General features: G+C 47.0%; 9 protein-coding genes across 9 annotated transcripts; 4 read left to right on the top strand and 5 right to left on the bottom strand.

The window, feature by feature from the left end:
• Nucleotides 1-6: 6 nt before the first annotated feature.
• BDV27DRAFT_42188 (uncharacterized protein) lies at nucleotides 7-896 on the bottom strand. Its single transcript, XM_032076590.1, has 3 exons — nucleotides 834-896; nucleotides 141-751; nucleotides 7-74 (listed from the first exon to the last, which is right to left on the bottom strand). The coding sequence occupies exon 2, from the start codon at nucleotides 726-728 to the stop codon at nucleotides 204-206; it is 525 nt and encodes a 174-aa protein (XP_031923420.1). The 5' UTR covers nucleotides 729-751; nucleotides 834-896; the 3' UTR covers nucleotides 7-74; nucleotides 141-203.
• Nucleotides 897-953: 57 nt separating this feature from the next.
• On the bottom strand, nucleotides 954-2,337 carry BDV27DRAFT_134719 (putative JmjC domain protein). The gene is made up of 2 exons (XM_032068355.1): nucleotides 1,079-2,337; nucleotides 954-1,019 (listed from the first exon to the last, which is right to left on the bottom strand). The coding sequence occupies exons 1-2, from the start codon at nucleotides 2,042-2,044 to the stop codon at nucleotides 999-1,001; spliced, it is 987 nt and encodes a 328-aa protein (XP_031923419.1). The 5' UTR covers nucleotides 2,045-2,337; the 3' UTR covers nucleotides 954-998.
• A 286-nt stretch (nucleotides 2,338-2,623) lies between these two features.
• BDV27DRAFT_134717 (transcription factor domain-containing protein) lies at nucleotides 2,624-5,536 on the top strand. Its single transcript, XM_032068354.1, has 6 exons — nucleotides 2,624-2,897; nucleotides 3,038-3,114; nucleotides 3,205-3,250; nucleotides 3,316-4,054; nucleotides 4,111-4,362; nucleotides 4,419-5,536. The coding sequence occupies exons 1-6, from the start codon at nucleotides 2,740-2,742 to the stop codon at nucleotides 5,385-5,387; spliced, it is 2,241 nt and encodes a 746-aa protein (XP_031923418.1). The 5' UTR covers nucleotides 2,624-2,739; the 3' UTR covers nucleotides 5,388-5,536.
• A 168-nt stretch (nucleotides 5,537-5,704) lies between these two features.
• BDV27DRAFT_134714 (casein kinase II subunit beta) lies at nucleotides 5,705-7,908 on the top strand. The gene has a single exon (XM_032068353.1). It carries the CDS (start codon nucleotides 6,435-6,437, stop codon nucleotides 7,497-7,499), a length of 1,065 nt encoding a protein of 354 aa, XP_031923417.1. The 5' UTR covers nucleotides 5,705-6,434; the 3' UTR covers nucleotides 7,500-7,908.
• A 4,308-nt stretch (nucleotides 7,909-12,216) lies between these two features.
• On the bottom strand, nucleotides 12,217-14,037 carry BDV27DRAFT_134708 (bZIP transcription factor). Its single transcript, XM_032068352.1, has 3 exons — nucleotides 13,561-14,037; nucleotides 12,930-13,498; nucleotides 12,217-12,853 (listed from the first exon to the last, which is right to left on the bottom strand). The coding sequence occupies exons 1-3, from the start codon at nucleotides 13,730-13,732 to the stop codon at nucleotides 12,722-12,724; spliced, it is 873 nt and encodes a 290-aa protein (XP_031923416.1). The 5' UTR covers nucleotides 13,733-14,037; the 3' UTR covers nucleotides 12,217-12,721.
• A 323-nt stretch (nucleotides 14,038-14,360) lies between these two features.
• BDV27DRAFT_134706 (uncharacterized protein) lies at nucleotides 14,361-15,087 on the bottom strand. Its single transcript, XM_032068351.1, has one exon. It carries the CDS (start codon nucleotides 15,057-15,059, stop codon nucleotides 14,805-14,807), a length of 255 nt encoding a protein of 84 aa, XP_031923415.1. The 5' UTR covers nucleotides 15,060-15,087; the 3' UTR covers nucleotides 14,361-14,804.
• A 1,386-nt stretch (nucleotides 15,088-16,473) lies between these two features.
• BDV27DRAFT_134703 (uncharacterized protein) lies at nucleotides 16,474-17,261 on the top strand (the record flags this gene model as incomplete). The annotated part of the gene is made up of 1 exon (XM_032068350.1): nucleotides 16,474-17,261. A coding segment is annotated over exon 1 (217 nt), but the record flags the coding sequence as incomplete, so codon positions are not given.
• Nucleotides 17,262-20,205: 2,944 nt separating this feature from the next.
• On the bottom strand, nucleotides 20,206-21,925 carry BDV27DRAFT_42069 (branched-chain amino acid aminotransferase, cytosolic). The gene is made up of 4 exons (XM_032076589.1): nucleotides 21,553-21,925; nucleotides 21,194-21,491; nucleotides 20,449-21,147; nucleotides 20,206-20,397 (listed from the first exon to the last, which is right to left on the bottom strand). The coding sequence occupies exons 1-4, from the start codon at nucleotides 21,779-21,781 to the stop codon at nucleotides 20,385-20,387; spliced, it is 1,239 nt and encodes a 412-aa protein (XP_031923413.1). The 5' UTR covers nucleotides 21,782-21,925; the 3' UTR covers nucleotides 20,206-20,384.
• A 472-nt stretch (nucleotides 21,926-22,397) lies between these two features.
• Nucleotides 22,398-25,454, top strand: BDV27DRAFT_134694 (putative protein kinase Scy1). Its single transcript, XM_032068349.1, has one exon. It carries the CDS (start codon nucleotides 22,675-22,677, stop codon nucleotides 25,411-25,413), a length of 2,739 nt encoding a protein of 912 aa, XP_031923412.1. The 5' UTR covers nucleotides 22,398-22,674; the 3' UTR covers nucleotides 25,414-25,454.
• The last annotated feature ends 516 nt before the right edge of the window (nucleotides 25,455-25,970 follow it).

Genomic DNA, 25,970 nt, shown 5'->3' with positions numbered 1-25,970 from the left:
ACGGTGTAACATCGATATATCTGAGCAGCTCTCATCGTGTAGAGCTTATTAAAATCTGTAACTTTATGCGAAGCCTAAAATGTGTTGGATTATTATACATCAGCAATCAATCTACGAATCAGAAAATGCTTCCCGCGCACCTAAAGCACAAGTCCGTAACTCCTACTCTGTAGAACTAGCAACCCTCCCACCGCTCCCTGGGCCTAATTGCCCTCGTCCTGCGCACCCTGAGCAGCCTTTAGTGCCTCCATCCGTTGCTTGTTTCTCTTCCCTAGTACCCGCAACGTATTCTTTTTCTCCATCTCCGTCATCTGCGCCCAGTTCGCGATCCGTGATAACGTCCCATCCTGGTTGACCACCAACGGACCCAAGTGATCCAATTTCACTGTCGACCCATCACCGCTGACATCAAGCTGCTGTGTCTGATCGGCGCTGCTGGAGTCGGGAAGAGCGAGGTATTGCTCTGGTTTCTTTTCGGTGGCGGAGTCGGTAGCGGCATTCTCGGGTTGTTGTTGTTGGGTTTGCTCAGTGGGCGATGACATTGTGGAGTAGGGCTTTCCTTGATAGAGGTTGGAGGGACACTGGGGGTAGGCAATCGGTGTACGGATTGGTCTTTGATAGAGAATTGTCGCAGGTGCGATTGTGGTCGAGGCGCGCGTCGGGATCGTCAGGAGTGGGTTTAGGATGAGATGTAGAAGTGTTGTACGCGTTAAAATGGATTTGTGCATATCTTCTATCTGGGCCAGGTTTTCTGTTACTGCAGGTGAGTTTGGCTGATAAATAGATTGGGGTGTGTTGGTGGATTTGGTGGTGCGGAAATCGGTGGGACTGACGGAGGATTCTAGAACGATCATTCGAACCTGCTTGGTGGTGTTTTGGAGGTACGTATGTGGTTTGGGATATAGCCTCCAATTTCTATTTTTCTACCTGTTTACATATGTAAAGATTATCTATTTGGTAGAATATATTGTATTATATGGAGACTATTTACTCTGAATTTATCTAAACCACCAATTGACCTACGATGCGTCAGAGAACGTATGACATGCAAGATGTAGATAAAAAGAAGGGAACTTACCGAAGCAGTGACATCATGTCCTACCCCCTTAATGCTATGCCACCATCCTTTAGGAATGAACATCCCATCGCCAGCCTCCAGCTGTGCTTCGTACCCGATATACTTGCGCTCCGAACTGGCTGTGTCCAAGTTATCGTCCCAAACCTCCTTCTCCAGCAGTGTCCTCTCTCGTCCCTGCATCATTTCTGACCCTCGAAACACAGCAGCTTCGCGATTCCCACTCCTCCCTAGTTGCCTTCTCACCGACGCGAACAGCGCCTGTCCATCGTCGGGGGCAATTAACCGCACAACTTTTCGTCCGGCAAGTTGAACGAACAGGTTCGGGTTGGGATCACGATGAAGGGGGGTGTATGTAGGCGGATAACCGATCCATACATTGGTATCGTAGACATCGCCGTTGCCCGCCTGGGACACAAGCTCGGGAGTCGCAAAATCGTCACGAAGCGTCTGTGGCAAATCAGATAGCTGGCATTGTGCTAAATACAGTCGAATCGACTGCGGCTGTTCCTCGGCTGTGCGCATCCATTCCAGAAAAAGTCTGAGAGGTGCGTTGAATTGTCTAAAACTAATATCATCCTTGTCCGGTTCCGTCGATGGCTGTGTAAGTTCTAGTGGGACAAGAGCGTCTGCACCGTGCTGCTCAAGGTATGCGGTATTCAATCGGGATACATTGGGGTCGGATGGGGAAGACTGGAACCAGCGTCCAAAGGCAGGTAGATCGCGGAAGCGACGGCGTGGGAAGACAACAGGAAGCTCGGGAAAGAAGTGCTCCTTGCGGAAATTCTCTATGCTAGCATCGTCAAGGATTTTCAAAGGATGATACCCGCAAGGCGTTATGAGGGAGGGAATGTTTTGGGTGCTCAATTGAACATGTCTCCGGGTTGGATTGTTAAATTGTGCAACGGCAGATGGATGGCGGTACCAAACTCGTGGGTTACCATGGAAAAGCCATCGCAGGACCTTCATTCAGGAGAGACGAGCGTCGTTCGTAAGTTTCGTCTGGTAAGATGTCTCAGGAGATCTCTGTACCTGAAGATCGTAGCTAAACTCGGGTGACAGCCGATCGGGGAATTTTGTCTTCCGGATTCCGAAGACTACGTAGCAGTACATTTATACATACTCCGTACAGGAATTGGCTAATAAGAGATCACTGTGTCACAAAAGTTTCGGAGCCCAAGTGTGCATTGATTCACAGTACATACTAAATTCGCTGAGTCAGGTGTCATCTGCACCATATGTATCCCCGTTAAGTACGGGACAAACCAACGGTTATTGACCTAATATCTTAGGAACTTTTCAAATAGTCCTGACAGCTCATAATGATTCAGTGGCTGGGGCCTATTTTACAGTTTACTAATGAAGGCAAGCAATGACTGCCGAACTAGAGTACTTCGGCTAGTATTTAGCACCCCCAACGATTTATCAAGTATTTAGTAAGTACTCATTTAAAATTGATTCTACTACTACGTACCAATTTACCAGTGAATCTCACGGAATTGTCCGAGGCTCGCAAATCCTTGCCTATTCAGGGCTGGTGTGGTCTGGGGAAAACGGAAACCCCGCGCACCCAATTGAATGAAAGTCGAAAGGAATCTCTCCGCACCGGTTGCTGCCATCGCTCGTTCCCATACCGGCTCATCGCACCCTAAAAGACCGTCAAGATGGCTTCGGAGACCACTCCGGTAGATACAACGACGTCGAAATCGGTATCAGGCGATCAGAATGCCCCTGTGGAGGGTGATAGTGCGAAGCGGAAAGCGGAACAGACCAACGGAACTCATACGCGCACGAAGCGGAATCGTTACATCTCTATTGCCTGGTATGACCCCGGATCTTGATCGTCCGATCCTAACCCCTCTGGAGAACATGCCACATGCCATATGCCATATGCCATATCGGTTTGTGTCTCGTGATATCTTGCGGCAGTGGAGCTGACTAGTCTTGGTACTGTACTTCCAGCAATGAATGCAAGCGACGGAAGATTAAGTGTAACGGTCAGGTACCGTGTCAACGATGTGGACACCTCAATCTCGAATGTTAGTAGACGGAACAACAGCCGCACCTCTGTCCTCCCAAGGGCCAGCGGTCCTCGCCCATGTGTCATGCGGTTAATCATGTTTTGATAGGTCGATATGCCCCTAATTGCTGCAACAATAACTTCAAGGATTCGGAGTATGTTGACCGAACTCCCCTGTATTCTGCGCTTACCACGGCTAATCTATATCCACCCTGAATAGTGAATTCCGCTCCATGAAAGATCAGATTACGACTCTGCAGGACCAGGTCAACAGCCTTTTCAGTAGTCTAAGTGAGCTCCGTTCGCAGAGATCTTCCATTGATTCGCCGAACTTCGACAGCTTCTCGCGAGATGGATCGCAGCCTGTGTTTACTTCTATGCATGCTGGGCTGGCCAAACCACGTGTGAGGCATCCCCGGTTCCATGGCCCCACGAGCTCGACTTTCAATTTCAATGTAGCAAGATCTAGCCTTCAAAACATGGGCATCGCTCCGACAGAAGAAGTGATAACCGACGACCTGACCACGGCTCATGCGACACCTGCTGGCTCACCTCCCCATGTCACACCATTCGCGCCTCCTATCCATCCTACTAAAGATCCTATATGGGCCATTAAACGTGAAGATGCTATACGACTATGCCAAATCTACGAAGAAGAGATTGGGATCATGTATCCGCTTTTCGAAATCGAAAAGGTGACGCAGCAAATCAACCTACTCTACACTTTTATGGAGGCTGCAACGCGCACTGGATTTGCACAACGAGCGCTGCCCGGCTCAGATGGTCTCCAAGACGACAATACAAACCTTATAAAGATGATTCTTGCTACAACACTGGTCGTGGAGGGTGGTGGCCAGAGCGAGCTTGGTCAACGCCTTTATCTGAGTGTGAAACCGGTTATTGAGTCCAAGATTTGGGAGCCATTAGACATTAGAACCATTCAGCTCTTCGGCATCGTGGTATGTTATTCTGATTCATCGCGCAGGCTTTTTGATAACTAACATCTCATGATAAGGCAACCTACCATTTCCATACTGACGACGATGCCATGGCCTACCGTCTCATCGGGTTAGCTGCTCGCATGTGCCTTGAACTCGGCCTGCATCGACGAGATGCGTTGGCGAAGTCATTTCCTAACGAAGATCAATGGCCAGAGATCATCAAGATCTTCTGGGCGACCTATAGCTTGGATAGGCGCTGGAGTCTTGGTACTGGGCTGCCGTTTGTTATTCAAGATGAAGATATTGATCCGAACTTACCAGAGCCGGTAGGATATGCTTACAACCGTCCCATCCAGGGTATCTGTTGCTAACAGACATTTAGGATGCATCGCTACCGTACCTAAGGTGTATGATTTCCTATAACCGCATTAGCTCAAAGATTTGGTACTCTGGACTTGGCTCAGAGGGAACAACGGACATACGTCGGGATGAAATCGGCTATTTGGACTATCAAATTCTCCAGTGGTACAAGCACGTTCCAGATGCCTTGAAGTTCTATCCAGTGCAGTCACCAAAGCATGGCGAGTCAGCGAACCGTGGTCTTCGACGACTACGTGTGCTGTTATATTTGCGCATGAACCAGCTTCGCATTCTTATCTACCGACCGGTTCTTCACTCAGCAGGTAGCATCTCCGAAGATAAGGGCCATGCCCAGACTGTGGTGGATGTTGCCAAAGATACGGTTCGTGTGCTTACACGGCTGAATCAAACTTCCGACATTTACCGCACTCAACAGATTACATTCAACTATTTCCTTGTTGCCGCTCTGGCTGTCCTTTTTCTCGCCGTTTGCCATGCGCCCACGGAGTTCAACCGGCAGGTCCGAGACGAGTTCTACATGGCACTTGATCTAGTCAACGGCTTTAGCACGAAGTCCTACGTATCGAAACGGTTGTGGAAGGCCATCAAAGGCCTTCGAAAAATTGGTGAAAGGCTGGGCGTGCTTGTGCGTCCCTTTGGGTCAGATTCTAATGACCCTCATTCTACGGCAGCTGTCGCTATGGCCGGTTTGGCTGGCCATCCGATTGAAGATCTATCGGTATATGGCCCTATGAATGGGGTTAATGAACTCGGAAGTAGCCCATTAAATGGGCTTCAGATGAGCCATGAGCTGACAACGCTGTTCGAGGCTGTTGGAGGATTCGGCAACTTCATTGCGCCGAGCACAACGCAGGATGGGCTGGGCGGGTTTGTAGGACCCGATGGCGAAATCCAAAACACGGGGGAAGGCCTTTCAGGAATTCTGGGAGACGACGGTGAATTATCACGAGCCATCAGGGACTTGTTCTAAGGGATACGCTTGTATGTCTATCGATGCGGTGTGTATATAGTGAGATTATTCTTTTCCAAAAAGTCCCACTCGGGTCTTCTTTGTGGGCGAACCTGACCAACGGTGGGAACCACCTTGATACAGTGTCGATAAAGTAATCATTCTATATTTTCTGAGTGCAGATAACAAATGGTAGGAGTAGGAGAAGCAAGTAGTAATACAAGTAGATCATGGACGGTCGAGACCCAACCCTCATTCCCTGCACGTGACCCCGCATGGCTGCCGTCAGTCGGAGGGCTGGAGAGTTAACCTAAGTTCTCTTGCCAACCACCCATCCTCTTGAATCCCAATCAAACCAGAAGCCATGCCCAACTGACGACCTACGGTTTGTGAGACCACACCTTCGACGTTGAGGGATCTCTCCACTTCTATCTAGTCCGCGACGGCTACGGCAACTGGGACCGCTGGCAAACATCTTTTTCCACCGCCCCACGAAACCTAATTTCGGAGAACCCCTCGACTGCGGCGATCAATCACTGCACAATCAAGGAAGGGAAGAAGAGACAGGGACTCCCGGATTTATTGCTCACTGTGCCCGCCAAGGATCGATAATTGCCAATATCCGAACTTTGTCTCCAATTTCCATGATCTTCTGAAGTCGTCTCCTTACTAGTGGGGGGAATTTATCGCTATCACGTCAACGCCGCCTCATCGCACAATAAGTCTCGTTTCGCACATTGTTATGACCCTTGGGCCTATCAGACAGACTCGTTCGCTTGTTTCTTGGCCTCTAAGGGTACTCCAGTCTTGCCTTCATTGAACAAGGCTCCTAATCTCCTAGATCGGGGGATTCCTGTGCGAAAGCGACTTGGGCCGGGACATAGTGTCAGCTGGTGCAAGTTGTCAGAGGCCTATCTCTTTACGAGATCACCCCAGAACGGTTTTTACCGGTAGCTCGGCAACGTGTCGAGAGAGACAGGTTCGGCGTTGGCCGACGGCCTAGACAGGCTGGATCTGAGTCAACTGTCAGAATCAACGCCCTCATCATCTGCGTCCGATTCGTTCGATATGTCGTCATCGGAAGGTGCCCCAGAGTCATGGATCTCCTCCTTTTGCTCCCTCATGGGCCATGAGTTCTTTGCCGAGGTGTCGGAGGATTTCATCGAAGATGACTTCAATTTGACGGGACTGCAGTCACAGGTGCCGATGTACAAGGAGGCATTGGAGATGATTTTAGATGTAGAACCAGAGGAGGATGAGGACGAAGAGGAAGAGGAAGAGGAAGAAGAAGACGAGGATGAAATATTAGGTGATGAGAAGCCCCCCGGGTATCGGCGAGCGGGTGACCGAAGGCATACGCGGGTGGCCAGTGATCTGAGCGTGATAGAGAGCTCTGCTGAGCTGCTCTACGGTTTAATTCATCAGAGATATATCACTTCTCGGCCGGGCATACAGCAGATGCTGGAAAAGTACGAGATGCAGCATTTTGGCGTCTGCCCCCGCGTCTACTGCAATGGATGCAAGGTTCTACCGGTTGGTCGGTCCGATACTCCAGGCCAAGAGACGGTGAAGCTCTTTTGTCCGAGCTGTCAGGATCTGTATACGCCCCCAAACAGTCGATTCCACTCTGTTGATGGTGCCTTCTTTGGAACTACTTTTGGATGCTTATTTTTCATGACATTCCCTGATTTGGACATTGGTCCTCGGCTCGATAGCTCTCTTGTATCGCCGACACGGTCATCTTCAGTAAATAACCAGGTCTCTCCCGACGTTCCCCCTGCTCATCAGCCGGTGGAGGTCAACGGAGTGCGGACGGCCAATTTCTGCCCCGGACTTGGACTGGGCAAAATCTACGAATCACGGATTTATGGATTCCGGGTTTCGGAGCGGTCCCGGACCGGGCCACGTATGAAATGGCTACGGATGAAGCCCACGGATGTTGAAGAACTCAATGAGATGGCTCGATATGAAGCAGCTCGTAGGGAAGCCGACAACGACGGCGATACAGAAATGGGCGCCGCTCCTGCAGGAGGAGCGCAGAACTCTGCGATCGCAAAGAGGAAAAAGGCACCTATGCGGAGACGGCGGTACAACCCTGATCAAATGAGCATTAACGGCGCCGAGGCGGGATAAACGAACAAAACAGCTATCATTATTAAAACTCTTTTGGGCGGTGGGAAAGAAATATTTAGAAGGAAATTAGTGTGGAAGTGATGGAAGCGCGCATGTTGACTTTTGTGGTTCTTTTCCTTTTTATCACTACTACCTCGTGGCCCATGGTCCTCTCAAACATTAACTGAAGTTTTTTTCCCTTTCTTTTGTGTGTCTTCTTTTCGCCTATCATCCCACAACTCCCACCCATTCCTTCCTTCATCAACTATTCATGTATGTCTTGTCTATGTTCACTGAATCATGTCTCATTTCTTTGACTGCATCAAGGCGTCTTCGGGTCGACTTTTCCGTCTTCCTGGCGTACAGATTCACGTTCGAGTACAGTACACAGAGCAATCATGGAATTAAAACTTTGAATGTTGATGGCCCGGCTGATTGTAGTTGACTCCTTCAAACATGAAAGCGTGATTTCCGTCGCATATCATCGGACACAGGGCTCTGTTCGGCATCATACTGCACCTAGCATTGCTCGTCGCTTTTGATCTCCCGTATGCACCCATTGAACAGTGCATAGTCTATTTCAGAGATTTAGTCGAGCAACAATAAAGAGGGAAATGAAGTGAAGATACAACCTGTCTATCATAGAGATCAACAAAGATAATGCTATGGAAAGGAACTATATACTCTCCAGCAGACCATGCAATGACAAGACCGTACCGCTCTCACCTGCATTCCTACCTACCTTACTTACATATAGTCAAAAGCGAGACTTATGCCATGTATCAGAATGCTGGTTAGCTGTTCTTTCCTCGGATATAGTTCATGTTGACCTTCATATCCTTGAATGTATGGATTTTCTAGGACTATGTTTTGTTTAGGTGTCTGTGTCGTGTTCTATTTAGAGAACGAATTCCAACATCAGTCACTTCAGGAGGATGGTTCTACACGGGGTGAGAGGCAGAGCCAGAGAACATCAACTTTGGGTGCTCTTCTATTCTACATACTTATATGTTGGCGATGGCGAGGCATATGCCAAAGAAAAAAAAAAAAAAAAAAAGAAGAAGAAGAAGGAAGACAGAAAAGCCTTGAATATTCGCCGGGAAAGCGCTGCGGATACTTTTGCCTATTATGACGCAGGAAAGATATATACCATAGGAGACGTCAATATTTGCTCTTCCCTGCGAAGTGTGAGGTGAGTGTACGGGTGCTGTTTTGAGGAGGCATACGTAGAATTATCGAGCCGTGAGCTTGAAGTCGTTGATATGAGCTCAATTTATAGAACCGAGCACTAAACATATTTTTGAAGTCCCCAATTGAAGCGCTTGGGTTGTTTGAAATAATGCCATTTCCCTGCATGGAACGATTCGTTTGGTTTTCGGGAGACTATTAGTATACGTTTAGAGATTGCTACTAATCTCAGGAGTAGGCCCCACGGTAAGACTTAAATGTAAAATTGTAGACGTGATAGGAAAGCTCATCGAACAACAAGAGGTGTCTCACCTGAGTAAAGAAACATTTGGTTAGTTCGTAAACAGAAAGGGCAGTATGATTCATACGCAGCTAAGAGGAACGGTGAACAGTGTTTAATCTTTATTTCACCATTTCATTTGTTGAAGTGGATTGGAAGCAACCGAGCATCATCAGTTGTTCGTCGAGATTTGAGAGTGTCAATACTCTTGGATATGGTTAATAGGTATAGCAGGTTAACGAGTACTTGCTCGACCCAATCTGTCAAGATGGGCCTATCACCAGCTGCTATTTCACTTTGGGTAATGCAAACGAGTCGTTGGAAATCTCATGTACTTTGTATTTTGTTGGTGATACTCCCCGAGAGTAAGCTGAAGAGCTCGGGGTTTGTCCGAATGGAGAGTCGATCATAAAAGGCTTGGCTCGAGGCATTTCTCAGGTGGGTTACACTGTTAATGAAATGATTTGATATATTACAGATTGATAGGGATTCTTAATTAGGAAAGTGTCATCTTAATTTACTTTTTGGGATTCTCTCTCTCTCTCTCTCTCTTTTCTTTTCTTTTCTTTTCTTTTCTTTTCTTTTTTTGGTTTCCTATCAGTAACGGTCGATATAAAAACGGTGTATGTACTCTGTGTATACGGAGTATGTGGATGAACTTTAGCGAATTGGATAAGCGACAATAGAAATAAGGTCTAGAATATGTCCCGTAATCTTCATCAATAGCCACGCGCGCATGCTAATGATGCACGCTAAGGCATGCACCGTCAATAGTCACTCATCATATAGTCAATTTCCTTCTCGTTGAAAATTACCCGAATCGTTAGTTAAGACCCCATTTATCTCCCAACAACAGGGATTCTTCGTGTCTTTCGTATTCATGTCGGACAATCCTCTAAAAATCTCTCACGGAGGGGGGTGTCAAATCATGCAAATTTGAAATACGTACTCGATCAATTCCCAACAACTGTTCCTCGGGTTTCGCCGGTATCATGAACCTCAATAGACGAATTAATTGGCCTCCTTTGAGCCGCCTTGCGTAACCATCCTTCACGAATCCAAGACCGAAGTCGAGAGTTTCGATTCCACACTAACGCAAGGACAAAAGTCGACGGCTTAGCCGGATACGAGTTGTGACTATCGAGTCAAGTATCACCACCACCACTTCATGAATTGTCACGCATGAAATAAGTTCGAGATTAAATCCTAATGGCTCCCCTGCTTTCCGATTGCCGGTTTTCAATCCATGTAACGTCGTAGATACGACTACCTTTAGTGGCGCTGGATAACCCCCCATTTGAGTTAAGATACGTACTGTACTACTGTCTCTGTCTCTGTCAAGGTGGGGAAGTCGTACCCAATCAATCATAAAACCCACTGGTACCAAACCCCGTGCGGGCTGTCAGCATTCAGTTTGCTCGCTCACCACGCTGATTGGCTCGCTCGGGTGTTTTAAATTGGGGCCACCTTCGGACCAAGAGGCTGATCATCTATTGCTCTCTGTCATGATTTAATGGATATGGCATAAGGCTGACCATCAGGTCAAAAGTTCCGTGGCCCTTTAAGGCGAGTGGCCTGTACCACAACAGGCCCGAAATGAAGTTAATACGGTGGAAATTGACGCCATACCTGACAAACAAGAAAGACAGGCTGAACGAGAAAGGGGCGGGGAGAAAACAGAAAAGGAAAGAAAAGAAAAATAAAAATAAAAATCTATCATTTTCCCTTCCGAGTAATAGTATAGTAAATATGCAATGTATTTTCAGACTACCAATGATGCTTCGAGGTAACCGGAACAGGTAATTGGTAGCGGCTCATCAATCCCTATCATGTGGCTGAATTGTTGTTGCTATTGACTTTCCAGCACATCTACAACCATAAGGTCTCTATCAAGGATCAGGTTGCCTTGCTGGTACCAGGGCGTGCAGAGCCCGAACTGTTCCCCGAGATTTGACTGAGAGTAGGACGGGATCAAGTCCCGTGGGACCCTGTTAGGCAGGGTGGTAGTTGTCCATACTTAGGAGGCTCAATTTGATAATGGATCCTCTAATATCTTTCTTAATCATACTGGGTGGAACATTTACTTCATGCATAAACATCAATATATACACTTCCCACTAATGGCTCAGGCCATGCAACTGTCCTGCACTGGACACCACATCCAATCGAGACAAGGGCCTCAAAACGAGTCTTCCTTCAAAAGTGTCAAAAGTAAAGAGCCAGAACATATCGTTGTCCACTCATTGTTCATCTCTCAGAAGTAGCAGTAGCACGAGGTCAGTGATTCAGAGTCCAGGGCAAAGCTTGCAAGGCTGAAGCTAGTTTCTCGACAATTTCCACAGAATAATTGAATTAATTAATTCAACCCATGAGAATAGCCCCCATAGATGTATACATACATACACCAAACCACGTCACCATGGAGTGGTGGAGGCGCAGCATGTTCGTTTCTCGCGCAGAGCCCCACTGCAAGCGCCTATTTCAGATTCCAGAGACCGAATCTTCGCAATCAATCTATTCCATGGGCCAAAGCCGAGAGAGCAAATCAAAATCAAATAAATTATTATTTTTTTTTTTACTTTTTTGTAAAAAAAAAAATATGTTAATGAAAAATGAAAAATAAAGGGTATCCGCAAGTTGAGTGCAAGGGGGGGTCCTGTTCTGGCCCGGGCGTTAGAAGGAGCCTTTTGATTTTACCGCGTGCCGGACGGATGGCGCCGGAATGGGGCCCGTCAAGGGCTGTTATGCCTTGAAGGGTAAATGGGGTCAATACCCAGGTGCCAACATTCGTCTGGAGCTACCTGCGTAAGTACTAGTATACCCATACCCGCTTTCTAGCGAGCCCCCGCGAGATGTCACTTAGTTGAGCAGATTAACTTAGGGCATATCGTCCAGGTATGATTCCTTTTGGGACAACCCTGTAGGCAACCATACCTGAATCTGAAATTTTTTGCGATCACTAGGCATCATTGTTAGTTTAAGAGTCACCCAAGGTTGAAGGAAGAGTATAAAAAAAAAGAAATGAAACAGGAAGAGATGATGGAACGCCTCAGGCTCCCGCTAGAAGCACCTAAGTCAACCTAGGCAAGTAATTGGGCGAAAGGAAACCGAAAAATAAGAAATTAAATTAAAAAAAAAAATACAAATCGATACAGTTGAAAATATTTCTAAACAAGTTCAACAAGAACTCTCTTCAGTCTAGCCCAAAATCTAGCGAGCAGCCCGAAGAGGCCCGCAACTTGTTTGGGGGCCAAGCTGTAAGTATGTACGATCTATACATAGCCTAAGGCCAACCAACACCCAAAGAGGAACCGATTGGTCGAGACCCCATTGTCAATGGTTTTCACCCCCAAGAAAAAGAGAGGGAAGAAAAACACACACACACACACACACACACATGCACACACATGCACACACAAGGAACTTCAAGTCGTAGTCTGTGATGAGGTCAAGAAAGCATGAATTGTAGGAGAATATAAATCACAATAATGATAATAATAACACTAATGATGAGAGACCACAGGAGGAAGGTTGTATCGTGGCCACTAATCAAGCTCCCATAATAGCCGGAACGCCAACCGCAATGTATCAATCAAGCTGTCACATCACCCGAACCCAAGGCCCTGTAAAGTTGCGCCCTGCCATATGTCTTGTCATGTTTGAAAACAGATGGCATCCCATGCCCAACAAGATAAAACTCCACGGTGCACATAACCCAATTTATCATACCAGTCGTTACAACGAGCCATCGCCGAAAGCAAACCAAATCACGTCATTAAAATAGAGGGTACGAGTGGGGAGAGCACGGGTCCGACTCGGGAGTAAGAGGGCATGCCAGATTGGGCGGCTCCGCTGGTGTCGATGGGGAGGAGTGATCATCGCTGCAAACGTGCGACAGCGGCGGCATCTGAAGGCAGGGAATTAGTCTTGCTGAATGTGGGATTTCTTGCAGATCGGCTCAATGAACGGGGAGGGGTATGTACAGGGATATTGGACTCTGAAAGGTGTTGAGAACTCGGACACAAATCGATGCCAGCCATGGATGCATAGCTCATGCTAAAAGGGCTCACAATATCTTCGTCCGCGTAGATATGCGGCCTCTTGACTGGGCCTGTCGTAGTCATTGTGACGGGGAGAATAGATGGCACTGATGTCCCATACTCTCCGTGATACATCTCACTGTAGGTACTCGGGATCGAATGATAGGGATGTGGCTGTCCATATGGGGACTGCCCGTAGGGTTCCAAGTGGGAATATGAAGGATAAGAGTACACAGGCGGGGGTGATGCGGAGAGCTGGCGCGTACATTGATGGGAGAACATCGCCCCCCTGTCATCATGTGCTGCATAACCATCATAGGCTGTGATCCTCTCTGCTGTAGCCCGTCTCGTGGCATCCCCGTTCGACTTGGAAGCGCGAGAGTTCCTAGTACGAGGCTTGGTGGGATGCGAACTCTTCGGCGCTTCAGACCTCTCGTTGGACCGTTCTGGGGATTCTGAAGCTGAGGCAGCCCTCTTCTCAAGATCCTCTAGGCGGCGCTTGAGCTTTTTGCCTAATACAATGCCCAAGTCAGAATAGCTGCCCATATCATTTTCTCGATAGCGGCACACTTACGGTAATTGCGCTGCGCAATTCGGTTCTGAATACGCCGCCGCTCGGCAAGATCTGATATCTTGGTCCAGTCTTCGTTAGGATTGGCATTCGGACTGAAGGCACTGCTGCTGGCGTGACTCGACGAGCCTCTTGAGCCGGTTGTTTGGTAGGTATGACTGCTTGATCGGTGCATCTTGGGCAGATAAAGGATGTGGGAAAGAATAGCAGAGGGAATCTCCCAACTCCCAACTATATATGATATGATAAGATAGTGGAACAGAGTTTCGTCCGTCTACGATTGGTAGACTTAATGAGATCAAAGTAAAATCGAGGAAGAGCGGCACAAGAACAAAGAATGGAAGAAAGATTGGCTATATAGATTCAGATTCAAGTGGTCAAAGCCGTCAATGATGATTTACCATCGGAACCTAAAACAGAGAAAGGAATCACGTAGTATTTAAAGAAGAGTTGGAGCCATGGTCAACCCACTAGAGAAACAGCCTACATGTAGCTCATTGCTTGCTAAGCCCCGGTCTCCGAGTCCAAAACAACCCATGACAGCGATTGAGCCGTTGCGATAACAGTGATAATCCCGTGTTCCGATTAATCTTCTCTTTTTCTCTATGGGTTGATTTTAATTTTAGTTTAATTTGATTAAATAGATAATAATATTTTTTTAAATAGGATTAAATAGAATTACTTTTTTTTTCTTGTTTTCTTTTCTTTTCTTTTTTTTTTTTTTTGGGGGGTCCGGTAACATTAGTGTTTCGCAACAGGTGAAATGCCTGGGGGCTTGGGGGCAGGGAGCCATTAGTATGCATGGCTTGACCATGTGTTGGTAGGGAACTTTTCCCGAATGGATACGCGGATGTGCAGGGCTGCATCGCAAATTGGTTGGCGGGCTGATGGAATCCCAGGTTGTGAGGCTGTTGAAGCGGACCCTCCGATGACCGAAAAGACCGAGAGGGGGGGAGGGGATTGACAACCAAGGAAAATGAGCAAGATCAGGCTGTGCTGAACCAACAGCCCCCGGGTTTGTCCACCATCATCGGCCATGTGGTTCCAGATATTGCATTAGCAGCATGTCGCTAAGGTTGAAGCTGCATTCTCCAAAGAAGGGGGCGGTTTTTCAACTGTATTGATGAATGAGCCTTACACTTCACGTACTGGTTAGATTCTAAAGGAACTTGATAACAAATAGCAACATCATGTAGAATGTAGATCTTTCACACACGTTTTTTTTCCCTTCCTTTTTACACCCTTCTTCATTTTCTTTTAACTGTGCTCTGGGGTGCTGAAAAAGAAACAATGCTGCAGCTCAATGACATCCTCAATTCCTCACCTTGTAGCAGGTTTGGAAAGGAGAGAAAAAGAAACAAATAAAATAAAATAGTAAAGTAAAAGCCTCGAAACAAGTGTAACAACGGACAATTTTCCAAGGTCGTATAGTCTTTCCTAACCAGATCTTTTACGAGCGAGCCAACAAAGATCAGTAAGGAAAGTGGAAGTTGCACAGTCATGCATTGCTAATGGGGGCCCTTCTTGGTGATTTACTTTTCCTTCCATGCATGTTACCTGAGGCACTTTCGGGTCCAACACGGATGCTGCCCTTGTATGTACGGTATATATGTGTATTATACTACTAGGTAAATTACAAATACCAAGAATGTTCCCTGGATTAGGGTAGCGAAGTGGCTTCCCAGAGAGTGCATGGCTCTGTCTCCAAAGGGAAACGGCCAGGAAGGGGCTAGATTTGCACATTCGGTTAGTGACAATTTGCGTGTGTCATACCAGTAATGCATGTATGGACGAAAAAGTATGGTTACACAATGAATCACTAACCTCGTTTTCATCCTCATTTTCTCCATGGTTACCTATTCTTAGACCGAGAGGTGCAAGGTTGTACTAACTAAAGGATAATTTAAGGCGTCTTTATTTGATGTCGGTCATCCGATGATTTGCATACGTTGCTATTTTGGCAGACCTCGGATTTCCTGCGTCCATCTGTCCTTCTATCAGTTCGTCATCATTCAGTGTCCAGCTGTTCGATGGGGTTAAGTGCAGAAGTATGATATATTTCCACTACTACAAATGTATATGAAACGGAATTATTAAGTTTTTCTCCAGCTTCCTGATAGAGTACGTCAATACGCTCCTACACCATAGACTCGTGTTTACTCCGTACTCTGATTTGGATAACATATTCTCAATATCGATAGCTACCAACTTTAATTACGGGCATTGCGACTAGTTGCATTCGGTCAAAATACCACCATTTTAAACTCCTTCGGGGTCAAATAAATTAGCCGCCGGCCCCCATCCCACTAGTATTTTAGTTAGAATGCGAGTATTGCTCCGTACATGCTCCTTCATTAGGGCGTCTTAATGAGAAAGAAAAATAGAAGGGGGTAGAAAATATATTAAAAAGAGAAGGGAGGGAGCAGGAAAGAAAAGAAAACAACTATAATTGTAATTCAACCGCACACCATTTCTAAACAAATGACAAATTTGTTGTCAATAAGAGTTAGTACGTATGTATGTACAGTACCTTAGTACTCCGTACGACCCACTCATTTACATGACAGGCTACATCTCCCTCCGGAATTGGATAACTCTTTTTTAATCTTGATGTTTTAGGGCAAAATACTTTCTGACCAATCACACCCGGGTGCACCAGTTTCCAGAAAAGGGATTTAGGCAACTTCCGACTGAGCTCCTGCATGGGTGCTTCCTCGACAGCGCGAAACCAGAAGCGGGCAAATTCTTGAAGAATGTTAGAAGTGGAAGAGTGCACGGCCTCGATTTCTGCCACGTTCGTACAGAACTCCTTTGATCTTGGCAACACACTAAAGATAAAGATCTCACTCTCCCCAGTGGATGGCGGCGTGGGTACTTTAATTGTATATCGTTTCTCTTATTATAAAACAAGACGACACTTGATGAACATGGAGAACTGAATAAGGCTGTGCTAGAAACATGGGTAAGGTATTGTTCATCTGACAATATGTAAGAATGCGGAACAGCCTTGTTTTGCCCATGTCTTGAATACGATGGGTGTTATTACCAATCTTTCTCTGTGTATGTGCGTGTATGTGTTTTATGTGTATTCTTCTTTTTCTATCTCATCTGCTGCTTCTGTTGCTAGGAATGATCTGCGTTGTCCACTATTATTAGTCTACGCCGCGTCCAACCCGTGCGAGGCTCAACTGTAAGGCAGATTACCTAGCATTCCATCATATTTGGGGGCGATAAAGTACTACTAGACGAGATATCCTATAACATGAAACTGGTTGATGACACATGTAAGACTCTTGCTAGATTAGGTTCCTGCTCATTGATACGTTACAGATCAACCCGACCGCCTTTTTCTTTCCCTAGATGTTGGATGATTGGAAAGGAATTAGTTGAGTCAAGCGAGATAGAGGGATCTTCCGTGGGTGTGTGTGTGTGTGTGTGTTTTGGGGGGGGATGATGCGTCAATATGATAATGCCCTATTTTTGGTTGTACCCCAGTCTGAGGTATCTCGAGGATTGGCAACTATGAGGCTCAACTTTTTTCTCTCTTTTTTGTTTCTTTTCCCTTTCTCTCTTGCTCTCTTCTTCTTCCTTTTTATTTTCTTTTTCTATTTTTATTCTTTTTACCCCTCCATTTTTCCTTTGCCCTTCAAAAATCTGTTCTTTCTAGAGTAATACGAAGGGCGCTCAAGTCACATTCAGGCCCCCCCCCCCTTGCGTAGGGCTGATGAAACGGGTTCTCATTGGCGAGGGTAGGAAACCAGCTAAGTAGTATCTGTTTCAGGATGTATGCCTCGAGGTAAAGCGCCAATAACATGGTTGGTCCCAGTTGGGTTGTCATGCACGGTGATATCTCTCGTCTCAATTTGGCGGTGGTTGTGGGGTCTGGGCCTGCATATAAGCATCCATTCATACTCTCACTCGGCGCCTCATGACCCCTCGCCATCGTATGTAACCCCATCTCTGCCTTCTCTTACCCCCCGGCCCTCGTTAGACCCGTGGCCCCCGACAAAAGTAAAAAAATAGAAAGAAAAGAGTTGTATATTATTGTGCATTGGTATAAACGGCACAGTGCCGATCAATACTATTTAGTCAGTTACTTTGACTAACCTCCTACCAGCAGATAGTCCTTCGTGGAGTCTAATGGTCGGTATGACTTATTTCCAAATTCGGGATCCTAAGAGACAAACATTCTCGATGACGAATAGTTAAACCTTCCAGCAATGGTCTTGAAACATCCAGGTAGTGATGAGACTTGTTGGCACATATCGTGCTTTGGCTGCAAGTACGTGACATCTATATGTCTACAATAACTAGCAGTGACTAGTTAATATTTTCAGGTGTTACCTAATCGGCAAGTTTCTCGGATTGAATACCCGTTTTTGTATGATTGCTTTACCTTCGTAGCCCCTCTTTCCCTGGGATTTGATCACTGGTTATATACTTCAAAAATTTAACGCAGGGTCATCATTACCACTGCTCCGCTTACAATGGTAGACTAAGCCTAAGGATCATCTGTGCCGCCCGAGAAGATTACGAACTTCAATTGCTTACCCAGGTGTGGGTGACCGCACGTGGTGACCGACTTGACATCTGACGGGCGAAGTGAAGTAGTATGAACGGTTAGATCATGAAAAATTTCCGCTGTATAGAAAGTTCCAGTCCCGCTCCCAAGTCTATGCAGGAATGAATCCTTCGGCGAAGTAATTCATGCATCTTTGATCGAGAGAAGCGCCCGCATTTCGCCAATATAATACCCTTTGATTCGTTGAAAGAGACGTTGTTACCGGAGAGATTTCTGTATCTATTTCAACTTATAAGGTCGGGGGCAAGTTAAACACCGAGGTGCAATCTATGTGAACATTAACTTCATTCGCTGAAGGTGGGGTGATGGAATCAGCAAAGGATGGCTTTCCTTGTACGGAGTTAAAAGAAAGAAAAAGAAAAAAGCCGAGCGGGCCAAGGTCGGGGTTCACTATTTTTAACCATTATTGAGCACTGGGAATGGCCAGAGTGCGCCAGAAGCCCGGTCGATGGTCAATATAAAAATACATACCATGCAGTCAATGCCTACTGAGGATCGAATAGGCCTCGAGGGAAGGGGCTAGGACTGTAGATTTTAATTGAGAACTAAAAGCGCCCCAAAACTAGTTTGTGTGTTAATGCTGTCCCAGCCAAGTCGGCGAATCCAATATGATTTTGAATGCATGTTCGGGATAAATAACAGGCGTCGCTCGAGGAGATCGTTTAGGGTCGATGTGTCCATACCAATCAGTTTTTAAAAGGTCACGGTTGGCTATCATTTCAATATAATGAATGAAGGAAATGTTATTGTTCTGTTGGCAATCGGTGGCTGTTGGCGATTTGGAAAAAAGGATATATTCCCGACATTCGGACAGCGCATATCTCCGTCAACACGTTCAAAAGTTGATGAATGAATGAATGGCCTTGCGGATCTCATCGGCATCCCTCCCTACCAATCCACTTTCCCATCAGATTCCTTCTCCACCAAAATGACTCAATATCCTGTGTTCCACCTCCCCATCATATCCGGATCCCGCTGTGTAGCACAGCCTTCGTGACGGCCTGACAATGCCATGGTGATCGGCCTGGTATGGAGGATTCAGATGTGTGCTGATCAACTTCTTCGCCGTTGTTGTCCCGTCTCGGATGGATGTGCATGGAGTAATGGAACTACTTGGGCGGGAACGGATCCTGCCGACGTTCTGGACGTCGTGTAGCGTGCGTTGTGGATCTCCTCGTGGCGGCCTGGAGATTTCTCCTCCCTCAGGCATAGCAAGATGGCTTGGGTCCCTTATGCACACCCGGTTTGGGCTTACAGCTACGCCTCGTTCCAGGCCGTTACGGATATTCTGCCTCAGGCACTAATTTGTGTGCTTCTCCCACGCTCGTACATACTCCGGGCCAGTACTTTAGCAATTGCCTCCTAGGCTAGACTCGAGGACCACGAACAGGAAATTCATGAGGTTCGAAGTTTTCCACGCTGGCAGAAACCGGCCTATACTATTGTGAATTATTGACATTGGGCGTGTCTCGCCCTGTGAATGGTTAATTGTACTGCTGTAAAGAGTACAGTACATCTCTATTCCACTGGATTGTCGTTCCATCGCTGGAATGCCATCTGTTACTATATTTATATATAAACATCTGGGATCGTCGTATTACGTCCGTGTAGAGACACGCCTTAGGTCGACAAGGTTCGTGACATAGCTCTTCAGGCGCCCCGTGAACTGGGCTCGAAAAGGCTGACCGGAAAAGTACCTTGTATGTACAATGGCAAAACACCGATCAACGACCTAACTCTAATACAGGCTAAGTCGTCATTCGCCATGATACAGCGGCTGAGTCTACGAGTTGTTGAGGTTCAAGCGCAAGGCGGTAGCTGCGGGCACAGTTGATCATTTCCTTCCTTGGGAGTTATGATTAGGCACCTGCAGAGGCCATTCACGGGTTGCTAGCGGCTTGGCTTCGTGGTAGATTCAGCAGGTGTCGACCTACCTAAGATACTTACCAGGTACTACAACCAGACTCGCAAGGTAGCTTTCACCTCTTGAGTGGTGGATACTTACTGCAGCTGGACAGAAGAGAGAAAGAGTTGCAAAGTCGAGGTAGCTAGACTTTCTACATATTCGTTTTAGAATATGTTATAATGCAAGATAGCGCTCATGCTAGTTGAAAAAATGGCCAAACCAAATTATAGCAGTGATATAACCCAAGTCTGCGAATCGTTCCTTTTATCCATACCCATAAAGAATCATGTAAAACACTCTAGACAACTTGTAGCCCGTTTTATGCCACCAAAGCTTTATTTATAGAACGTAGCTGGTAAAATCAGTATGAGATCATGAAGAATGCACCCGGCGGCAGACTTACCTCCACTTGTGATCTTCATCACCATACTGGATCCCCTCGATCCAGTTTTTCATCTGGGAAGCAATTTCGCCAGCTTCCTCATCCTCCTTCAAGCCGCAGTCGACCATCTTGCCTTTGTAGCTGATGCTTCGTACAGGGCTTACGATGGCTGCGGTGCCAGATCCGAACACCTCAATCAGCCTACCCTCGTCCGCTGCCTCAGCAACCTCAGACATTCTAATCTTGCGCTCAGAAACAGTCCAGCCATTTGGTGCTAATCTCTCTCGGGCAAGTCCTAAAACAGAGTCACGGGTCACGCCTTCAAGGATGGTCCCATCTAGAGGAGCAGTGACTAGTTCCTTCTGCCCTGTTTCCTTGTTCTTCAACGCAATAAAGAGGTTCATAGTGCCGACCTCGGTCACGTATTCTTCCTCACCGAAAAGCCACAAGTTTTGTTGGAAGCCTCGGGAGGCTGCGCTCAGTTGAGGAACAATGCACGGAGCGTAGTTAGCACCCAGCTTTTTATCTCCAACACCACCAGGCCACGCTCGAACAGCATAGTCAGTGGCCTCTAGCGAGATAGCTTTGAAGCCAGTGGGGTAATAAGGCCCAACGGGGCTTGCGATGACGAACAAAAGGGCAGAACCTGGTGGTCCAACCCCAAGGGTGCTTTGCGTGCCAATCATTGTGGGCCGCAGGTATAGTGAGTATCCCCGGGCACTATTGCTATTAGCTGAAATGCGTGGTGGCTCAGCGAAGACCTTACCTAGGGATGAATCTGCTGTCCAATTTCACGAGCTCCCCAACTAATTGGGTCAAAGCCTCACCGTCAACGGTAGGGAGAGCGATTCGCGACGAAGACTTGTTCAGGCGCTCCATGTTCTTGTCTGGACGGAACAGTCGAATTTGGCCATTGCTGTCTTTGTAGGCCTTCATGCCTTCGAAGCATTCAAATGCATAGTGAAACACACAAGCCGAGGGGTCCAAGCTAAGGTTTTGGTAGGGGACAATACGAGGGGCATCCCAGCCATTGGATGCTGACCATTCAATAGCAAGCATATGATCTAAGAGCGAAACGCGTTACTATAGGCACAGAATGTGGCCAATTCTGTGGATTGCACATACCAGTAAAGGTTTTGCCAAAAACGAGATCCTTGGCAGGCGTCAATTCTTTAGGGGTGCTCGTTTTGGTAACCGTAAGCTTTGAAGGATCCAGGCCAGCTAGCCGGGAAGCAACAGCTGGAGTACTGCTGAAATGCCTATGCCATAATCGAATTGTGTGGAAGCCCTGGCTCGGTGTGACAGCCAGGCTCTGTAGCGCCTTGTGACGAGTGAATTGACGCAGCGAGTTCATGGCTGCGCGCCGCAAACTGAGAACCGCGGTACTAACGGAGATGATTTCGCAGGGTGTCTCTCGACCCTGGCACTACTAAAGAGGAAATTGATAATAGTGAAAGACAGGAGTATGGACAGGAAAGCCGGCAGCGGAACTTAAAGGGCGGAAGGGGCTACCTTTTAATTGATGACTCTTATCCCACGGACCCTAGGTCCAACTCCGGAAGATCCAGCGATAACCGAACTGATACGGAAGCCAGCCAAACGCGCCCCACACGATCTCGAATGGCAAACTCGTCATATAAGTCTAGTGATGGAAGTGTAAAGTGCAACTTGTTAATTGTTGGCTGCCGTCAAAGTAACAAACCCAAAAGTTGACCACGAGATTGTTAATAAACAGGCCAGAGTGATTGATTTGACAATCCAGGGCTGATGTCCGAGGTCGGAGTTAAAAGTCGCAGATAGCCGGCAATAGCCTTTCCAGTGTACCATTCGAGGGCGGTACACCACGTGATACCAACCTGAGCTTTGCCGTTCCACAGTCGTTCATTGGCTACAGTGTTCATTATCACGTGACTACATCCGTCCAGATGGCAGATCAGGTATGCATAACTTAGGCTGAAGGTTTCGAGATGGATAATTAAGCGTAGCGTGTAGGGCTGAGGTGAACCAAACACGCGTTTCCCCCTTGCTTTTCTCTTCATCATCAACGCCCCCCTCTTTTCGTGAAATGGTCGCCTAAAGTGCATTGTCAATATCTGATTAGTATACGGGAGGGCATCTTGCGTGAACCACAGCTTGCCGAGGCTTTCTTACCACTCCATCATCACACCGAATCAAGGAAACAGTCCTTGGCTACTCAACCCAGAATACTGCTTGGTTCTATGCTCTTAGGCTATCGACAGGAGAATCATGTTTTCATCAGCTCTGAAATCATTTAGTTCCAATATATCAGCCAATTATCAAATTTCTCCGCAACCCGCAGTGATCTCTGGTCCCTGGAAAGTCCATGATGGAAAGAAAAAGTCCACCGGCACCTCAGCCTCCATTTTTATCTTTGACAAGAAGTCACTTGAGTCACGCCCAAGTGGTCTAGGTGGTCGCTCCTCCTCTTCCTCGGCAAAAAAATTGCACGAGGATGTCATTGAACGACTTAAACGGGAAGCCAGTGGCCTGACACGGCTCAGACATCCTTCTGTGCTGCAGGTTCTAGAGCCCGTGGAGGAAACCCGCGGTGGTGGTCTTATGTTTGTGACTGAGCAAATAACGACATCTCTTGCTAGGCTCCTGCAGGAGAAAGATGCGCAAGAAAGCAACTCGAGGTTAGGCTCGAGGTCAAGCCGTTACATGGTAGAAGAACCCGATGGAACTCGAAGGCGAAGAGATTTGGAGATTGACGAGCTAGAAATTCAAAAGGGGCTTTTGCAAGTTGCCAAGGGCCTCGAGTTCCTCCACGAATCTGCGGGTCTTGTACACGGCAATCTCAACCCCGAGGCCATTTTTATCAATGCCAAATCCGACTGGAAGATATCAGGCCTTGGGTTTGCCGGCCCTCCCAGCTCCACAGACTCTCGGTCCTCTCTTCCACCTTTAGCTTTGTCGGAAGTCCTTTACCAGGACCCTCGCCTCCCTCCCTCCGTCCAATTGAATCTGGATTATACGTCACCTGATTTTGCATTGGACTCCAATGTAAATACTTCTGCGGACCTGTTCTCCCTCGGGATCATCATCGTAGCTCTATATAACTCCCCACACATCTCTCCGCTCCAGGCTCATTCGAATCTGAGCTCATACAGAAAATTGCTCAGCTCTCCATCCACGACGCCATCACAGGGCAATAATTTTCTTTGCTCAGGCACTATTCCGAAAGACCTCGCTACGCACGTATTGCCCCGGCTCATAACTAGACGACCAGCGCAGCGTTTGAATGCCCGTGAATTCCAGCAATCACAATATTTCGATAACATATTAGTATCAACGATCCGTTTCTTGGAGTCTTTGCCAGCCAAGAATCAGAATGAGAAGTCACAATTCATGCGTGGCCTGCAGCGGGTTATCTCAGAATTTCCAGTGTCCGTGTTGGAAAGAAAAGTCTTGGGTATATTGTTGGACGAGCTGAAAGATCGTGAACTCTTACCCCTCATTTTACACAATATTTTTGCGATCCTCCAACGCATTCCCAATGCACGTCGTACACTTCCAGAGAAGGTAATTCCTCGAATCAAAGAGCTGTTTCCGACTGAGAAAGCTGCTGTTCATGAACGTGATTCTAAGAAAGATGCGGGCCTCATGGTTGTTCTTGAACACATGAAAATCGTGGCGGAGAACTGCTCCGGAAAGGAGCTGAAGGAGGATATCCTGCCACTAATCCGGCTAGCTCTAGATTCACCTACTCATTCCTTGGTAGACGGAGCTATCAAGTGCTTGCCTGTCATCCTTCCAATACTTGATTTTAGCACCGTCAAGAATGAGGTCTTCCCTCCAATCGCTTCTACATTTAGTCGAACAAACAGCCTTGCTATTAAAGTACGATGCTTGGAAGCATTTACTGCGCTGTGCGGTGGCTCTTCAAACGAAGGAGAGCCGGTCGAAGATGACTTGTCTGGGTTGGTCCAGAAAAGCAAGCCACAGCAAATCAGGTCATCTATCTTGGACAAGTATACAATCCAGGAAAAACTCGTCCCATCACTTAAGGCTATCAAAACTAAGGAGCCGGCTGTCATGATGGCGTCCTTGCATGTGTTTCAACAGATCGGCACAATTGCTGATACCGAATTCCTTGCTCTGGAGGTCCTCCCAATCCTGTGGAACTTCAGTCTAGGGCCACTTCTCAATTTAAATCAATTTGGAGAATTCATGAACCTGATTAAAAGCGTATCCTCGAAGATTGAGCGTGAACAGAGGAAGAAGCTTCAGGAGCTCTCTTCGGGAACAGACTCTAGCGGGTTCCAAAACGGCGCGGGAAGTTCCTCGAAGATACCCAATAGCTTAACACCTTCCAATATGGATTCCACGAGAGATAACTTTGAGCGCCTTGTTCTTGGGCGGGGTCCTGATGCTTCAAACTCCAAGGATACTGATCCGTGGGGCAGTATGCTCTCGGGAGAGGCGTCTGATCAAAAACAATCACCTGCAGCATTCTCGTGGTCAACAAATATGGTCGGATCGGCTGGCAGAGGCAATGCCCCGTCGGGCACTCCAAGCCTTAGTATGCGCTCCATTACACCTGATTATAACTTGAACTCGTTTCCCTCGCTGGAGCCTACTGCTAGGCAGAGATCTTCTCCAGCGCCCGCATTTCCTACCTTACAAGCAACATCACCTGCCACATGGAATACGCTGGTCTCTCCGAATAGTCAGAATCCTTTGTCTGGTCCATCCTTAGGGGCTTTAGCTAACATGAAGGCTTCTGGTGCCTCCATGTCTGGACCAAGCGTACAATCAACCCCTAATTTTGCTGCATTCTCCATCCCTCCACCTCCGTCTTCTCATATCGCGACGGGAACCTTCCCAAGCTCTGGTAGTCTGGCAGCTGCGAACAAGTCCCCCTTGGGGATAAATACTGCCCACAATGCATTCTCGAATAACAGCGTGTCACAACCACAAGGCAATGCAAAGCAGGGGCTTGACAAGTACGAAAGTCTATTGTAAGCGGAATGATATCATAGTAATATAGAACTCAGTTGGTCAATTCTTTTCTTCCTTTTGCCTACTTTAACTACCGTTCTGCTCCTTTCATTCTCTCACGCTTAGGTCTCTTCTTTTCTTTTACTTCTGTTTGTCGTTGTTATATGTACATAGACATGTGCTATTCATCTATAGATAATTTTAGGAGCTAAGGCCTAATCGTGAGCAAATATGTTTTCCCTACTTACTCTTGTACTCCGTATAGCCAACAGGTATCCATAAAGATAGAGAGGGTGGGTCAAGATTCTGATAAGCTGCCGAAGAAACTCCCCACTTTTGCCAAGAATTGTGTATCCATGATGTTACCTCCAGTCAGAGAAAGACTAAGGAGATAGGTACTTTACTGCGCAGGAATGCTCGCCGTTCGAGGCGCTTTAAAGCGCTTGCCTTCGGGACATTCTCTCCACCGCCCCTCCGGACCCTTTCCTCTGCCCCTCAATCGTCTCCGTCCTTCACGTCACTCTTCACGTACTTGTTCCTCTTTCACTAATAACCTTTCCACAAGCTCTGTATCTCTTACT

This window comes from Aspergillus caelatus, assembly GCF_009193585.1.
Source record: "Aspergillus caelatus strain CBS 763.97 unplaced genomic scaffold BDV27scaffold_217, whole genome shotgun sequence".
Taxonomy (NCBI): Eukaryota; Fungi; Ascomycota; class Eurotiomycetes; order Eurotiales; family Aspergillaceae; genus Aspergillus; species Aspergillus caelatus.
This window is presented reverse-complemented; position numbering and strand designations above follow the sequence as displayed.

Bases quoted from the DNA above. Each gene is read 5' to 3' on its own strand.
- BDV27DRAFT_134714 (XM_032068353.1), top strand. From the start codon at position 6,435: ATGTCGTCATCGGAAGGTGCCCCAGAGTCATGGATCTCCTCCTTTTGC.
- BDV27DRAFT_134717 (XM_032068354.1), top strand. From the start codon at position 2,740: ATGGCTTCGGAGACCACTCCGGTAGATACAACGACGTCGAAATCGGTA. The intron at 4,055-4,110 runs GTATGTTATTCT...TCTCATGATAAG, and splicing joins TTCAGCTCTTCGGCATCGTG to GCAACCTACCATTTCCATAC. The intron at 4,363-4,418 runs GTAGGATATGCT...ACAGACATTTAG, and splicing joins ATCCGAACTTACCAGAGCCG to GATGCATCGCTACCGTACCT.
- BDV27DRAFT_134719 (XM_032068355.1), bottom strand. From the start codon at position 2,044: ATGAAGGTCCTGCGATGGCTTTTCCATGGTAACCCACGAGTTTGGTAC. The intron at 1,020-1,078 runs GTAAGTTCCCTT...GACGCATCGTAG, and splicing joins GACATGATGTCACTGCTTCG to GTCAATTGGTGGTTTAGATA.
- BDV27DRAFT_134694 (XM_032068349.1), top strand. From the start codon at position 22,675: ATGTTTTCATCAGCTCTGAAATCATTTAGTTCCAATATATCAGCCAAT.
- BDV27DRAFT_134708 (XM_032068352.1), bottom strand. From the start codon at position 13,732: ATGCACCGATCAAGCAGTCATACCTACCAAACAACCGGCTCAAGAGGC. The intron at 13,499-13,560 runs GTAAGTGTGCCG...GCATTGTATTAG, and splicing joins AATTGCGCAGCGCAATTACC to GCAAAAAGCTCAAGCGCCGC. The intron at 12,854-12,929 runs GTACATACCCCT...CCCTGCCTTCAG, and splicing joins TTTCAGAGTCCAATATCCCT to ATGCCGCCGCTGTCGCACGT.
- BDV27DRAFT_134706 (XM_032068351.1), bottom strand. From the start codon at position 15,059: ATGACTGTGCAACTTCCACTTTCCTTACTGATCTTTGTTGGCTCGCTC.
- BDV27DRAFT_42069 (XM_032076589.1), bottom strand. From the start codon at position 21,781: ATGAACTCGCTGCGTCAATTCACTCGTCACAAGGCGCTACAGAGCCTG. The intron at 21,492-21,552 runs GTATGTGCAATC...TTTCGCTCTTAG, and splicing joins TTTTGGCAAAACCTTTACTG to ATCATATGCTTGCTATTGAA. The intron at 21,148-21,193 runs GTAAGGTCTTCG...TAATAGCAATAG, and splicing joins GACAGCAGATTCATCCCTAG to TGCCCGGGGATACTCACTAT.
- BDV27DRAFT_42188 (XM_032076590.1), bottom strand. From the start codon at position 728: ATGCACAAATCCATTTTAACGCGTACAACACTTCTACATCTCATCCTA.